The sequence below is a fragment of the Mauremys reevesii genome, linkage group 1 (assembly GCF_016161935.1).
Source record: "Mauremys reevesii isolate NIE-2019 linkage group 1, ASM1616193v1, whole genome shotgun sequence".
Classification (NCBI taxonomy): Eukaryota; Metazoa; Chordata; order Testudines; family Geoemydidae; genus Mauremys; species Mauremys reevesii.
Window position 1 is genome coordinate 140,838,404 of NC_052623.1, and position 15,756 is coordinate 140,854,159.

At 45.5% G+C, this 15,756-nt stretch overlaps 1 protein-coding gene across 7 annotated transcripts in view; it reads left to right on the forward strand.

Annotated features, from left to right (window-relative positions):
* Positions 1-15,248, forward strand: part of REPS2 (RALBP1 associated Eps domain containing 2) — a 152,963-nt gene extending 137,715 nt beyond the window's left edge. For 4 of the 7 annotated variants that reach the window (XM_039515075.1, XM_039515092.1, XM_039515057.1 and 1 more), the window contains 4 exons: positions 1,980-2,063; positions 9,362-9,507; positions 12,469-12,577; positions 14,231-15,248. In XM_039515075.1, coding sequence (XP_039371009.1) covers positions 1,980-2,063; positions 9,362-9,507; positions 12,469-12,577; positions 14,231-14,299 — 408 coding nt within the window. In that variant the 3' untranslated portion in view covers positions 14,300-15,248. Of the gene's footprint in view, positions 1-1,979; positions 2,064-9,361; positions 9,508-11,005; positions 11,123-12,468; positions 12,578-14,230 lie in introns of those variants that run through there. The other 3 variants (XM_039515106.1, XM_039515085.1, XR_005591295.1) reach the window with 2 other exon arrangements.
* Positions 15,249-15,756: the final 508 nt, after the last annotated feature.

The window sequence follows — 15,756 nt, forward strand, 5'->3', positions numbered from 1 at the left end:
GGGGCCATCATCATTGGTTTTTCTCTGTGAATCAACCCTTTATCAAAGGAATGTGGGTGAGGGCAGAGATTTTCATTCCCCCACTGTCCAAATTCATTGCCTCTGTGATGCATTTGAGCTCTGCTGTCCCAAGATCATTCATTAGAATTTATATGCCTGGAGTGCCTGCCCGATATGCTGTTGCTAAGCCACTGAAGCCTGTGTTTTGGTCCTGAATTTCTTTCAGTTACATAAGAAATGGTTCTGGAAAGTAGGGAATCTATTGTTTGTTTCACTGGATAGCAGAGAGACATGTTTTATTAAGAAAAAATTAAATCCTTGATTTCAGTGATTCAGCAAAGAGTGCCATTTTCCCCCTTTCATTCCTCTGTATGTCAGGAGCCTTCAGTTATCGTCTCAGCCTAGCAATACCTGGAAGGTTTTCGGAATCAAAATGTTAGTACGCATATTAGCACTGGTGTGCAGTTCAAATGTACCATACTTGGAGGAGGAAAAGGGAAATCTTGTCAGCCATGGCATTTTATTTTCCCTTCTGTCTTGAGGAATTACATATGCATTTAAAGGAAGATCACAAATCCCTCTCCTAGCATTAGTTCTATCCCTTTCAGTTGTAGAGCACTAGCAAACCTGACAGAGCTTCCTCTCCCCACCAGCTTCCGTCGTGGTGCTGTTGTGAAGGGAGTGGAAGTGGTGTGATAAAGCCCCTCTTTAAATATGTTATAATCTTATATAAAATTCTGACATGGTTTGATTTATGGGTTGTGCTGAATCAGGGGCATTGAAGTAACTTCGACTGCTCTAGATCGTGATAATGTAGGGAGTATCAGAGGGGTAGCCGTGTTAGTCTGGTTCTGTAGAAGCAGCAAAGAATCCTGTGGCACCTTATAGACTAACAGACGTTTTGCAGCATGAGCTTTCGTGGGTGAATACCCACTGCTTGCATCCACTGCTTGCATCCGAAGAAGTGGGTATTCACCCACGAAAGCTCATGCTGCAAAACGTCTGTTAGTCTATAAGGTGCCACAGGATTCTTTGCTGCTTATAATGTAGGGACTGTCCTTGCTTCCAGCCTCTCAGCAAGAGTCGGTCAGCAATAATAGAATAGGTTATTCCGTGCTTGATAAATTATTGGTAAGAGTCTTGAGGTGAAATCCAGGCCCCACTGAAGTTAATGGGAGTTTTGCCATTGACGCCTGTGGAGCCGGGTCTTAACCCTTTAAATGTAACCACACAGAAATAAACCATTTTGGAGAAGTGAGCATGCTGTAGTGCAGTAACCCCCTGTTTTAATTTTCAGCCTAGCCTGCTGCTCTTAAGGACTTTTCCTTGGAAGTGCTCTGACGGTTGCAATTATTTTCTATTTGGAGCTGGATTAGGGCAGGAAGGAGGTAGATTTGTCTCCTTTTATATATCATATATACAGTGACATCATCACAGTTTTTGCGGTAGTTCCCATTTTCTTGTTCTAGGCCTTAGCACCCACAGTCAGAGGCTCCCCTGTAAATGCCTCCTTCCCACTGAATATCATTTGATCTCAATATATGTTCATATTACTATTTGTTCAGTTTTTCAACTGGAGTATTCAGGATCCAGTGACAGTCTGCACCCCTGACCTTTGTAGTTGTTGCTGTGGCTTTTCTTTTCTCATAATGGAAGAGCTCTATGTGCTATATAATAGGAACCAAACCCTAGAAAAGACTCCTGGGAAGCAGGCCATTTATGTTCAGAGATGTTGCCGTTTTTAGCTTTTCACAAAAAGTTTTCTCTTCTTTTCTTATCACAATAGAGGGAGGAAATGGTTTAATTAAAAATACACAAAAGACGTGTGTCATTCACTTAGCTGTCACCATAACTTTCCCCCTCAGAGTTAAATTGCTAAAGTAACTTTCCTTTTGCCCTCGTGTTTGCTTTCATTGTCTTTATTGTACATGGCTGCTAGTCATTTTCTGGGTGTAGCGGTGACTGATTTGTTGTTACAGACAGAACAAGTATCTGAGATTGAATTACATCCTCAGATGAATAGAGCTCCATCACAGACAGAAGAACGCAGCCCAACGAGAAAGGTAAGGCCAATATGTCTAATGCTGTTGTTGAATGATCTGCCTTTATCTTTTTGGCTTCATCAACTGACCTTAGTTGTTTTAAGTTTTAAAGCAATTAAACTGAGGTTTAGGGTTACATTTTTACATGTTTACTTTTTCTGGAGGTCAGGACACCAGGGGGACTTGGACTCATGTGACATCCACCATCAGCTCAGATAAATTGTTAAGAAAGCTTTCAATCCACACGTCAGTACATGTGCATTAAGAAAAACAACTTGCCGTGTGTTTACAGTATAAACACACGGGTCCTTAAAGAATTGGGGAGAAGAGATCAATGGTGTCTGATCCTCATTTCCTTCCAGCCCTTCCAACGTGAAGCATTTTAAAAATCTGATATTAAGGATCCAGCATAAGTACACTAGTTTATTAGAGCTCAGGATCTCTTATATAATATGCATAGAATTGCAGGACTTCGTTTAAAACATGAATTACAGGTTTTATATGCGTGCAGGCATATAAAATAGATACGCTGTAACTACAGCCTTGCATTTTCCAGGCGTGAAACCTGGCCCCATTGACATCTTTAGGAGTTTTGTGATTGACTTCAGCAGGGCCATGATTTCACCCATGCTCTTTAAGGTTTCCATGTGCCCACATTGGCTTATTTATTTCTTTAGATTTATGAAGCAACAAGAGGCACCTCTCTGAATGCTCTAGGTGCTTCTGACAAATGCTGGGATTAGGAAACACCCCCTAATGTGCACTAAATAATCAGGCACCACAAAAACAAACCAGCCCCCAACTTCCGCTTCCCCTGTATGTCTTCCTCTAACAACAGTTGCTTCTTTGGTAGCCCTCCTGAAAAGACGGGCTTTGCAGCGTGCCGGGAACGTCAACACATTCCGGCTATTACGAACCAAGAGAAGGAGGGACTCCAAAGGACTGGCTTATGTCATTTTCCTCCTAGTGCCTTTTAGGGTCACACCCCTTTGTGCCTTTGCTTTTGAGCCATCACTCTGGCTGCCACCTCAGTCCTTTCCATCTAAGATCAGCAGCAGGGGCAGTTGTTAATTAGGAGTTAGAGGCCTAAGATTTCCAATAATACTCCACCAGTACTAATGCAGAACAGACATTACGTAATGTCTATTTAGTACTGATGTACGGCACAGTGTGGTACCAGGTGCTGCCACAGAGGGTGTTCTTGAAAGGGACAGAGCTGCATGATGCATGGGTGGAGGTGAGAGTCTAGGTGGCCTGTCTAGGAGAGTCGGGAGAGTCTGGGTGATGACTGGTGGGAGAGGAAGCTGTTAAAACACCCCCACAGGTGGTAAAGTGGGCTTTCTTCTGCTTTCCTTCTGTACTCCCTGCCTCTCCCTGCCCGGTGATGTTTCTTCCCCAAATGAGCACCATGACCTGTTTATTTGGCTGGTAGCTCCTGTGCCAGATGCTACAGCTGTTCCTGCTGTTCAGCCACGGAGGCAGCTTTGCAGAGAAGAATCCAGAGAGAGCATAGCTACAGCCAACCCAGCCCACTATAGAGCTGACCATATGTAGCTGGGATCCTGAAACTGGCAGCCTTAAATAGGCACTAGCCCCACTCACTCCAACTTCCTGGAGTGTGTCCCCAGGGCACAGGCCTGCAGGAGATCTGCAGCAGTGGCTTGAAGTTCCTCCTTCTCAGTACAATGAAAGAGGAGGCAGGAGTATCTGCAGAACTTCAGCCCTCCTTCCCCCGCCCCGCAAGGCACAGCTTAGTGATATGGGGGCAGCAGGGCACAGATGGGGAGAGTTTCGGATGGGAGTAGGGAGGCAGCAGGGCAAAGTGAGCCTCTGGGAACTGTAAGTTTCAGGAGGGCCCAGTGGTTATGGCGTGTTTACTTGTCCATTTCAGGAACTATTTTATCAATAGAACTTGTCATTAGGAAGTTTTTTATAGCAGAGCGTTCAGATAAAACAGCTGACTTCTAGAGCATAAAACGCTTGTTTTGAAATGCCATCATCTCCTAAAATGCAGGAACTTACAGCTGCTCTTCCAGAATTTACCAGGGAATGAATCTCTTTAATTTTCTTCCTCATTCTCCAATTTTTTTATGGGGTTGGACCCTCTCCCATGTGCATCTTCCTGGTGCTTCACTCAGGTTCCCCCACATCCTCTCCCCACACACACACACACACACTCCCTCCCTCCCTTCGAACTCCCTTTGGGTGCTGCTTTGTTACTGAGTGGGGACTCTGGCACCAACAAATGTACCACCTGCACTAGGCACCAGTGACTGCTGCTCTGAAGACAGCTTCCTTCCTCCTAGAACAACCAGCAGTGCTCATCTCTCCAAACAAGCACAACAGTTTCCCCAAACTACATGCAGGTAGTTTTTAAGTGAAAGCAAATTTATTAGAAAAACACAATAGAAAGAACCAGTTGTTAGAGAGACCCCTGAGACTCTTCCCCCTAGTCACTAGGAGGGTGAGAAGCTTAATTACAATTATAGCATTGTAACAAGTCCTCTGCCCACCCCTCTTCCTGGGGCCCACTGGCTGCCCCAATAAAACTCAGAGAGGCCTCTAGTTCTTCAGCACCCGTGGCTTTATTTACACCCACTGCCAGTGATATACTATATACAGCTTGCAGGCTTTACAATCTCCTCTTCCACACAGTCTGCCCTCAGCCTGGAGACTGGCCATTCCCCCCCTTCTTCTGGCTTGCCAGCCAGCCTTTATAGCCCTTCAACCCTCAGGCCGGCAGGTGCAGCCAGTTCTAAAGGCCAGGCACCAGACTTCTCCCCAGCCCCAATCTATTTCCTTTGATTGGGGCTGGCTGATCAGGGGCTAATTAGGTGCCTTTGCACCAGCACCCTGCTACAGGCATGTTGTCTAGGACATAGCTGAAAAGTCCATCTAACTTGCCTCTTAAAAAGCTAGCTTTGTCATCAGTGTCTTATCCAGGTGTGTTTTTAACCAGATGCTCACAACTTATCTGCCTGGCATCTTCTGGCAGGCTCAATGTGTCTATCTTTAACCAACAAACTTCTTGTAGGCTAGTTTCCAAGTTCAGTTAGCACTGGTGATATTGTCTCAGCGCAAAACAAACTACAGGATAGTAGAACTGCTTTCAGATCAGTTTGTGCAACTCAAATTTCTTTTGTTCTCAAAAGGACCAACTTCCCTATCATCCTGCCAAGTAAGGTTCTCTGTGTTTTCTGTTTGTCTGGCTTTAGGAATGTGCCAGCCCCTCAAATAGCACTCATGAAAATGGGGCTTTTTGACATCCAGGTTTGGCTGTTTTTTGCCATACTAACAGAGATTGTGTGTTTTGCATTTCCCCAGCTCCCACTCATTCAAGCATGTAGAAATCACACACAGATTCCCTAGTCATCTCACGTGACATTTTCAGAGAGAGCTATTCAGCCCTGCCAAGTGTGAGGCCACAAAGCACAATCTTACTCCAGATCTATAACCATATAATAGTTACACTCTTCTGCTACCCTGTTCAATTACATGGCAAACATAGATACTATTCAATTATTTAAAAAAAAACAAAGGGGAACCAGAGGACTGAGTTTTGGAAATGAGATTCTGAGCCTTTCTCCTAAAGGTTAGTGGTGGAAATCCAACTCATGCCAGCAATGGTGAGTGACAGGTATTACCATTTGATGGCTGTTCAGTGAGGTCCTGGAAATGAGCTCTTGATCTCATTTCAGATTCTAGCAGCCTGGTGTCCACATTCATAAAACCAGCATCACTATTGGCAGCCATATAGGAGGCCCAAGACTGAATACGCATAGAGGCTGAACTATCCTCTGCCCCAAGTGGTGGTCCTACCCTTTCTAGATTTGGACATGCTAATGAGACAGGGTGGGGGAGCTTACATTGCAATGATTCACACTGCAGCCATTCTCTATGTAAGTGGGGGACTCAGCCACTAACACTGTCAAACCAGCAACTTACACAAGGACCACATTCACTCACTTCAATTAACAAATGCTAAGGGACCCATCTCCATTGTGAAAACAAGCAAAACAGTGTACAGTCTGAAAATGTCTGCTGTTTTTAGCAATAAATATCTTGTGAAAATCTGGTATGTAGATGTAATCACTCTCAGCCTGGGGATACATTTTTTTTTAAAGCAGTAAGCAAATACATTAATTATACAATGCCATGTGATTATTTGGAGTGTGGTATTCCACATATTTAAGGCAAGTGGCTTTCCATGTTGGGTTGTGTGCAACAGATCCTGGTGTGGTTTTTTTTGGTTGGTTCTTTTAAATATTTTTAAAGTAGTCATGGAACCCTGTTGGGATTTTGGAATGTTAGAGACTCTACCCTCTCATAACGCTAACTCTATTCATAGCCTTAAATTACTTTTTATTGCAAAACACCCACAATAGCCCTCTGCTGACTCAGATTACATATTGCAGCCTTTTGGGCACTTCACTGGGTCATTTAAAGGTGTATTACTTTGTTTAATTTATTTGTACTGTATTAATTGGTTCCTAAGACATAGAAAGTAAGGAAGCCTGGTCCAGTGAATACACCACTAGACCATATAATGAAAGCTGGGTTCTAGTCCTGGCTCTGCCATTCATTTACTATGTAACCTTTGGCAAGTCACTTTACCATTTTGTGCCTCAGCTTCTTGCTTTGTGAAATGAGGATGATGATACCACTGGCCTCTCTTTGTTAAAGCACTTTGAGATCTACAGATGCAATGTGCTATGAAAGCTAAGCTTTATAATAATAGTCTCCAATCCTATTAAAATCCTATTTTAGAGTCGGAACCTTAAGAAACCCCTCTTCTTCTCTTTTTCTTATGGGAAGTATCTCGTTTGTCTTGTGGGTTTCCCATCTCCTCTTTCCTCTCCCCGGTTCCTCGCCCGTTGACCCACGCCCGCCCAGCCCCGCTCCGCTGCGCCGCGCCCCGCTCCCCCCCGCGCCTCCCCCGCTCCCTGCCGGGGCCGCCGCCCCCCCGTCTCCCAGGCCCCGCCCAGCCGCCCCGGTCCCACCCCCACCCCCCCCCCCGCCCCCCGCCCCGTGTCCGCACCCGCCCCCCGTCCCCCCCCGCCGCCCCCCCCCCCCCCCGACCCCCCCTCCGCGCGCCCCCGGCCCCCCGGGCCGCCCGCCCGCCCCGCCCGCCGCCCGCTCCCACCTCCCCAGCCCCCCCCCCCCCCGCCGCCCGCGCTCGCCCGCGCCGCCCGCCCCCCCCGTCGCCCCGCCGCGCCCCCCCCGCCCCTCGCCCGCCCCCCGCGCCGGCCCCCCCCGCCCGCCCCCGCCCCGCCCGCCGTCCCGCCCCGCTCGCCAGCCCCCGCGCGCCGCTGCCCGCGCCCGCCTGCCGCGCCGCCCGCCCCCGCCCGCCGCGCCCGCCGCGCGCGCCCGCTCGCCCGCCCGGCCGCGCCCCCCTGCCGCGCCCCCCCCCGCCCCCCGCCCCCGCGCGCCCGCCCGCCCGCCGCCCGCGCCGCCCGCTCCCGCCCCCCGCGCGCCCCGTCCCCCCCCCCCCCCGCCCCGCCCCCTCCCCCCCCACCCGCCCGCGTCCCGCCCGCCCGCCCGCCCCGCCCCCCCCGCCCCTGCCCGCCGCGCGCCCCGCTGCCGCGCCGCGCCGCCGCCGCTTCGCCCGCCGCCCCGCTTCCCCGCCCGGCCGGTCCCCGCGCCCTCGCCGCCGCGCGCGCCCCGCCGCCCGGCCGCCGCCGCCGCCGCCCGCCGCCGCGCGCGCGCCCCCGTCCCTCGCCGCCCGCCCGCCGCGCCCGCTCCGCCCCGGCCGTCCCGCGCTCGCTCGCCCGCATACCGCGCCCTGCCCCCCCCTCCCGCCCCCCCCCACCCGCCCGCCCCCGCATACCTGCCGCCCCGCCCCGCCCCCCCGCCCGCGCCCCCACCCCCCCGCCCCCCGCCCGCCCCGCCCCGGGCCCCGCTTCTGCCGGCTGCCTGGCTGCTGGGTCCCTCCCGCACCCCGCCGCCCCCGCCGCCACCTCCTGCTTGCCAGCCGCCACGTGCAGGCAGCGCGGTAAGGGGGCAGGGAGGGGGTGGAGGGGTGGATAGGGGTTTATCTCGATCATTGGTTATCTCGACGCTGTTTGGCAAACCCCTAGGCCAGCGACATAACAGGGTTCAACTGTAATATATTAACTGCCTGAAACTGCAGTGGTGTTGAAGTTTTGGGCAAAATAAAGGATATTTTAATTAAAATAATGAAAGCACTTCTGGCATTGTTTATTAAAAATTAATGTATTTTGTCTTTTCTACCTGAGCCTGACCACATCTTTTTGTGTACTTCTCCATGACAAATCACTAGCCTCACGTGCACTCATTCTGCAACGAGGGTTTACATGTACGTCTTTGTAAGCCAGTTTCTGAGCTGTCTCTAAAAGGGAAAGTCTTTCTGGGACCAACCTCATAGGACAGAGGAAGCCTGTCTTGTGTTTGAGGCATTTGCCTGGGACACAGGAGATCTGGGTTCAATTCCTAGCTGTGCCACAGCTTTTCTGTGTGACCTTGGGCAAGTCGGTCTCTCTGACACTGTATTCCAGCTGTACTGTGAGGTTGGTAGTAGTTCTGTACCTCTCAGAGGTGTCATGAGGATAAATGTATATGTTTGTGAGGCACTCAGATTCTATGGGGATGAAATGAGGCCATATAATGGGTAGATGCTTTATAATCCTTAGCTGGCGATCAGGATTTGTCATTCCTGGGAAAGTTAAGGTGTCCTGTGTTGATCACGATGGAAGCAAGTATCAGAGGGGTAGCTGTGTTAGTCTGGATCTGTAAAAAGCAACAGAGTGTCCTGTGGCACCTTTAAGTCTAACAGATGTATTGGAGCATAAGCTTGCGTGGGTGAATGCGTCTGACAAAGTGGGTATTCACCCACAATGGAAGCGTATGCAGGCAAAATCCTCATATTACACAGAGCATAATTTTTTAATTATTATATTCTGGTAATGTCCAGAAACCCCAGTATGCTACATGTACACATATGCATGTACACACATTTGTATGGACAGTCCCTGCCCCAAACAGCATACAGGCCAAATTAAGATAAAACAGAAGGAATGCATGCAAGACAATTGAAGGGAGGGAGGGAAAGACACACCAACAAAAATATCCAACCTGCAAATATAGAAAATTAATATTAAAATGACAGAATGCAGTTTTTAAAAAGCAGGTTATAGTCAAAATTGAAACAGCACAAGCTTAGGCCATACTTCAGCAGCTTCTTTGTCAAAAGCATTCACTCATCATAGCCTTTTCTTTCACCACATCAACATTTTAGCATGTCTTTGGATGCTGACTTATTTAAGGACTAACTGAATCTTTGTTTGTTTTTTTCTCCAAAGGAGATTCTGCTTACTCAGCCACCATCCAAACCAATCCGCAGGAAATTCCGCTCTGAAAATCAGATGTTGGAAAACCAGGAGCTTACTCCCACTAGCAGTGTGACTTCTTCCTTGCCTGCAGTCAAACCGCATCTTCCAGCCCAAAAGTAAATCACACACCTAAAAACTACATCAAGCTGCATCATGAGCTATGACGTGACTGTTTGTTTTTTGCCTCATTCTCATATTTAATGATTGAATGACTCAGGGCATTGGTAATGAGATACAGACCTCAACTCTTGATTGCCAATTCAAATGCAGGCCAGGTCAGTAGTGACCAAAAATTGTTAACATCTGATAGCTGAACAATGCCCTCTTTGAAATGCACTTGATGGTTTCAGTCAACAAATATGTGTCCACATCACAAAAGCTACCACTCAACTACCCCTTGTAACAAGGTGGCAGGGATCTTGTGTTGACCCTGTTAGCAGGTGGTTGAAGCCTGCATAACGCTGCTGAAGTTGTGCTCACTCATACTGGCAGTTCTGACTTGTTAAACAAGATGAGCATGCGGGGAATGGCTCCAAATCCCTTCAGTCTTGTCATCATAATAAGAGGGCAGTTCTCCACAGCCAGGAACTAAACTTCAACACAGTCTCAGTTACACAGGCATTTACAACACTGAACAACACCACTGGTCAGGTGTTTGCAAATGCAGTGGCTGAGGAGAACAACACTGCTTTCACCACCACTTCAGCCATAGTGCAGGAGTGCCAAAATTCTCTGACACAACTGGTCAGACTAAGCGCGTCTCTTCAGTCCCAAGCATTCTAAGACGCCGCCGTTGGTACGACTAACTTGAGGGTAGGTGGTGTCAAAGTGTCTTCACTGATACTGAGCAATAGGTAGTTATAATGTTCCACTCCATCAAAGAGAGGCCCAAACACTGAAAAGCAATATTTCCCCCATCTATTCTGCAACCTCATTGGCTCCAACAGTTTACGACGACGAAATATAGAAAGGGGTCTAATAAGCTGACAGGTGTCAAGAAAGGCTTTCACCCTCAGCCTAGGGGAGATGTCGATCAGAAAATGAGTACAATAGATGTTTAACGCTCACTTCTAGATCCATCCCAAAGAAAAGAGTATAACGTCCGTATGAGTTGAGCCATAAACCACCTGGGATAATCTTATGATTGCCATGATGGCTATGAGATCTAGAGTCAGCATGCTACAGTTATTGCCAGTGTGCAGATTGAAAGCATAGATATTGAAATCGCCGGGACCAAAGAGTCTTAGTGACTCCAATAACTGTAATGCAGGCACAAATGATGGAGTGGGAAAAGGGCTGTATTCAGTCAAATTTATTTTATCCCAGGATTCATATGCGAGGTGAGTGCAGTTGAATCTTTCTTTGGGTTTGCACATCTCCTGCAGCTGAAGTTGTACGCAAAAAACAAGGCTGTGCTTAGCCCAAATCCTCTGTGTCTCATCAACAGATTGTCTAGGGATGTTGTGGAAGCTCCTTCACTGGAGGTTTTCCAAAGGAGGCTGGCTAGCCATCTGTCTTGATGGTTAGACACAATAAATCCTGCATCTTGGCTGGGGAGAAGATTAAATGACCCTTGGTCCCTTCTAACCCTATGATTCTATGATTTTGGACCAGGTAATCTGAGCCAAAACCAGGCCAGCTGAGTCATCCAGTCTTTTCTTCACAATCCGTATACAATCAAGCTGTTGAGGGCCTGAATCTGTGCTACATAGGGATGTAAAAGGTTAACTGGTAAGCATTAGGTTTACTGTTAACTGACCTTAACCATTAACCCGCTACTTGCCGGCCAGAGCAGCCCCAGCTCTGGTGGCCCTGCACTTGCCGGAGGTACCCCAGCCCCGGCTGCCTCAGTTAAACAATATAATTTTAATCGTTTAACCGGTTAACTTTTAAAACAATATTTACATCCATAGTGCTACATAACATGGAAGATTAAAATAGAAAATAGGGCTCCTGAGATGGCCGGAGAATGCTTGTACATGTTTTTGAGGGCCCAAGGAAAATTGCAACACCTGCTAACATCCCTAATCAGCCCTGTCAGATGCAGATGTTTGTATTTTCTCCAAAACATTTAAGTGACCACACAGAGATACGTGAATGCTTTGATTTATTTTATTTTAATTTTTAATTTTATTATAAAGATTGATTGGGGGCAAATTTTAGATAAACAAGTTGGTGAAAAGGTGAAAAATAATAGCAAAAGGGCCAACCTATTATAAGAAACAGGCACAGGTTCTATTGCAAAGATCACAGCTGTCCGCTCTGTTCAGAGAAAGAGCTAACTTTGGCTTTTCGCAACTGCTTGCCGCTATGCGCTCTGTTTAAATATGCATCTGTCTTAGAGCACGTTGTCATTAAAGAGCTGCTGACACCTCAAATACAACTTTAAAATGTCTATTTAGAAACAGTTCTGCATATCTAACCTATATTTATCATATTTCCCTTTCCTTGTTGTTTTTTTATTACTAGCAACATTTGCATTTAAACAAATCTTTGTTTCTTTAAGAGTCATGGACAGATGAATAATGTCCATAATTGATCATTTCTGTGTGTGACATCACAATCAGCTGTGTTGGAAATGACTGGTATGAACATGGAAGATTAGTATTTCAAGCGTAGAAAAAAGCAGCAGAAGCAGCTAAACTCTTGAAAAAACAAAGATTTTATTTTCATGCAGATGTTCTTAATAATAAATGATTAAAAGATACTAAAAATAAGTAAAATTGTTTCTAAATAGAATGTTCTGTACATTTTCCATTCAGCATTAGTGAGTTTTTAACCCCCATTAAGTGTTTGAAAACAATAATAGCAGGGATATTGCAGTAAATACAAGTACTGTACATTGAAAATAAAATAGTTGAAATGGGCCTAAAATAGGTCGATGGTTCAGATTAAAAAATGAGACCATTTTGCTTTTGAATCACCCATCTGATTCAGTCTACACTTATTCACTACATTTTCTTGTAAATTTGTATCTTTTTCTTTTGATTTAGGTTCAGTACACATGTACATAAAGTGGATGTCTGGTCTCCTGGGCACAGTCACTGTTCATTGCAATGTTTTGTATTTATCTCCAGCAGACAGTCTTCCAAGCAGAAGAGGGCTATTCAGACGGCTATTCGTAAAAACAAAGAAGCCAATGCGGTGCTTGCCAGGTTGAACAGCGAACTCCAGCAGCAACTGAAGGTAAAGAACGCATTGAATATCACAATTACAAGGCTTGATGCAATCGGTTGTTTTTCACCACTGGCTGAGGATCTAGTTCCTCTTTATAGATGAAACCTACTGCTTTGTTTCCAGACTCTCTTTTGAAAGAGTGGCTACGCTGTACCTTTAGGGGTGAGTGGCCTGTATAAGAAAATGCGTTAAGTGCAAAGGGCTGTGTTGTTGATAGGATTGAGTTTAAATGATAATTCTTGTATTTTGAATGCTTCAGGAGTGTTTAATGCTGTCTCCTCATGCATGAGAGGAACTCAGACATAGTTTTCTTTGTCCTGATCAGTTGTTATTTAGCTTCTTATGTTCAGTCATTCAGTATACAAAGTATTGGCTGTACTGTTGCCTTAGATGAGCTTCTAAGAGTGATTTTAAAACACTATCCATTGGCTTGTATTTGAGAACTTCTTGGAGTATTTAAATTGGTAAGTTCCTGATAAAAATAAATTCTACTCTTTTTAATTGTCCAATCATGAAGTCAATAAATTCCTTAATTTTTCTTCTGCTGAAGCTTCATGTCACTTACATAGACTATCATATTCTATGTAAGAAGGTCTGAACGTACTGGGAATCCTTTCAGAGATCATCAGCACTGCTTGCCAATCAGTCAGAGGAGACTGCTGTTGCTTTTCCCTACCGGGTTGAAAGTGCCACCTTCTCCAGCACTTCCAGCTCTATAATGGTCTGGAAATGTGAGACCAGGACCAGAAACTGAACCCTGATAGCGCAGTGGACTGCCACTGAGTTGGTCTGCCTTGACCTTCTTTCCTTCGTTTAGCATTCCTCTGCATCTCTGTCACACTCCTGAGAAATCCCCATGCTATATTTTTCCTAGCTTCACATCCCACCCCACTCACTCAACATCCCATGTTACAACCGCCTTCCTTGGATCAGGACTGAAGTATGATTCCACATAGGAGTTTATCATTACCACTATTCCTGAATTGTCTACAAGGATCTCTCAGGAGCAGTGCAAGGCAGACTCTCCCCACCAGAGCTGAGTATGCGACCTTCAATAGCAAGGTAAAAAGAGGAAGTATGGCCCAATGGACTGACCTTGGGGAAGGATGTCACACTCGTAAGTTTTAATAGCAAACACTCTGCCACCATTACATTTTTGACTCTCTCTATGGTATTTATATGTCCCTCATTTGCACATCTGAGTACCTTACAGTCTTTACTGTATTGATCCTCACCAGACTCCAATTAGGTCAGGTCGTGCAGCTAACCCCAGTTTACAGGCGGGGAACTGAGAGAGAGAGTGGCATGCCAGGGTCACACAGGAAGTCTGTTTTGGAGCAGGGAATTGAACCCAGGTGTCTCAAGTCTATGCACTCACCATTGGACCATCCTTCCTCTCATCAGCCAGGTTGGGAAAGTCCCTGGCCTCTCTGCTTGTTTCCCCATCTGTAAAAAGGGATTCTACTTATCTCAGTAGGTTGTTGTGAGGGTTAATTGTCTAACGTTTATATGGTGCCTTGAAACTATAAAGCGTGATGTAAGTGGTATGAACTTGAGATCTGCAGTAAATGCCAGCTGTTACTAGACTACTCTTTAATAATGCAGCTTTGTATGTGTGGGTGTCACAAAAGTTACAGCATTTCTTTTTTCTCTGTGCTCTAGGAAGTTCACAAAGAACGAATTGCATTGGAGACTCAGTTGGAACAGCTTCGTCCTGTAACTGTCTTGTGACCTTCAGTACATTATTTAATGGCAATAAATGGACATTTGTGCCAAGAATTTTTGACTCTATTAGCACAACAATGTAAAGTCTATGTAAAGTTTTCAGTGAGGCAAAGTGGAATGTGAGTTGGGTTTGTTGGGTTTTTTTGCACACCACCTTGCACATTTTCCCTTTCAGATGAAGAGGATAGATGAGATAAATGTCAAACCGTAGGATATGTCTAAGAAATGAAAGTTGTTTCCGACTTGTCCTTCAGGATATTACAAAATGCAGTTAATCACCAAAATCAGTCATCTAACTCTGAAATTATTAGTCGTTTATTTATTTAAAGAATTCCTGATTTATGTACTTTCTTGAAAACCTATTATTAAAAGTTTCATGCATTCTTCTTTATATTCAAAATTCCTATTCTAAGGTGGTTTCTTGGACGTTTCTGATTTCACATAGGTTTATACGAGGAAGGTAGTGTCTGTGGTTTTAAAACACAAAAGAGAAAAATAATTGTACAGATAGTCTATATTCACAATCAGCTGTCACTTAATTGTCTTTTTCGTGCCATTTATGATTATTGGTCATTTATGCCTTATAAATATTGCAGGGTTTGTGTTTTATAAGTTAAAAATCATGTGAAAATGCAGTTTTGAGAACTAAAAAGTGTTGAAACCTGCTGATTTTAGAAACTTTCTTTTTTAAGCTATACCCCACAGAGAAAGTTAGAAATGGGCATGTTTCTCTGTATGTAATTAATGTGTGCTTGTTAAAATAACAGCATTGTAATTTTGCCACTGGAAGTTAAAATGAAGCATACTGTATATTGTGCTTGTCTTTGGAGACATGGGTTTTATTTCACGTTTGTTTGCATTGGTCTGCATTCCTGTTTTACTAGCTATTGCGTTTTTTAAAGGACCTGAACTAGATGTTTGATTCCAAATGAAATAAACATATGTCTATGCTCTAGGTAGGATTTTTAATGATTATGATGTGAAGAAATGAATCCTACAAGGGGTTGTCCGTTGAGTGGCCTTAATACCGCACAGGAGAGGCTCCTTACAGGATGAGGCTCCCAGGACCTTTCCTTTCTCCAAAGGGAGAGTCAAAGGCTGTAGTATGCTATCTGGGTCTGATCCAGGGCCAGTTGAAGTCAATGGGCATCTTTCCATTGACTTCAGTGGACATTGGATTAAGTCCTCTATGAGACTTTCTGACAATGGAAACTTTCTAGTGAACTTTTTAGTTATTGGGCCAATCCTCTTATAACAGGTAGTTTTAGAAATAATGAAATCAGCCTGTCCCCTTTGACATATGCCTCATTGATAAAAACATAGCATGCACGCCGTCCTATTTCTTTCCTTCCCCCCTTGCAGCCCCATATGAGATGCATTGTATAGTTCATTGCTCAGGATGTAAACTAAGCGTCTGCATTAAGTTTGCAAAAGCTCTGCGTACATTTTCTTCTATTATTTTT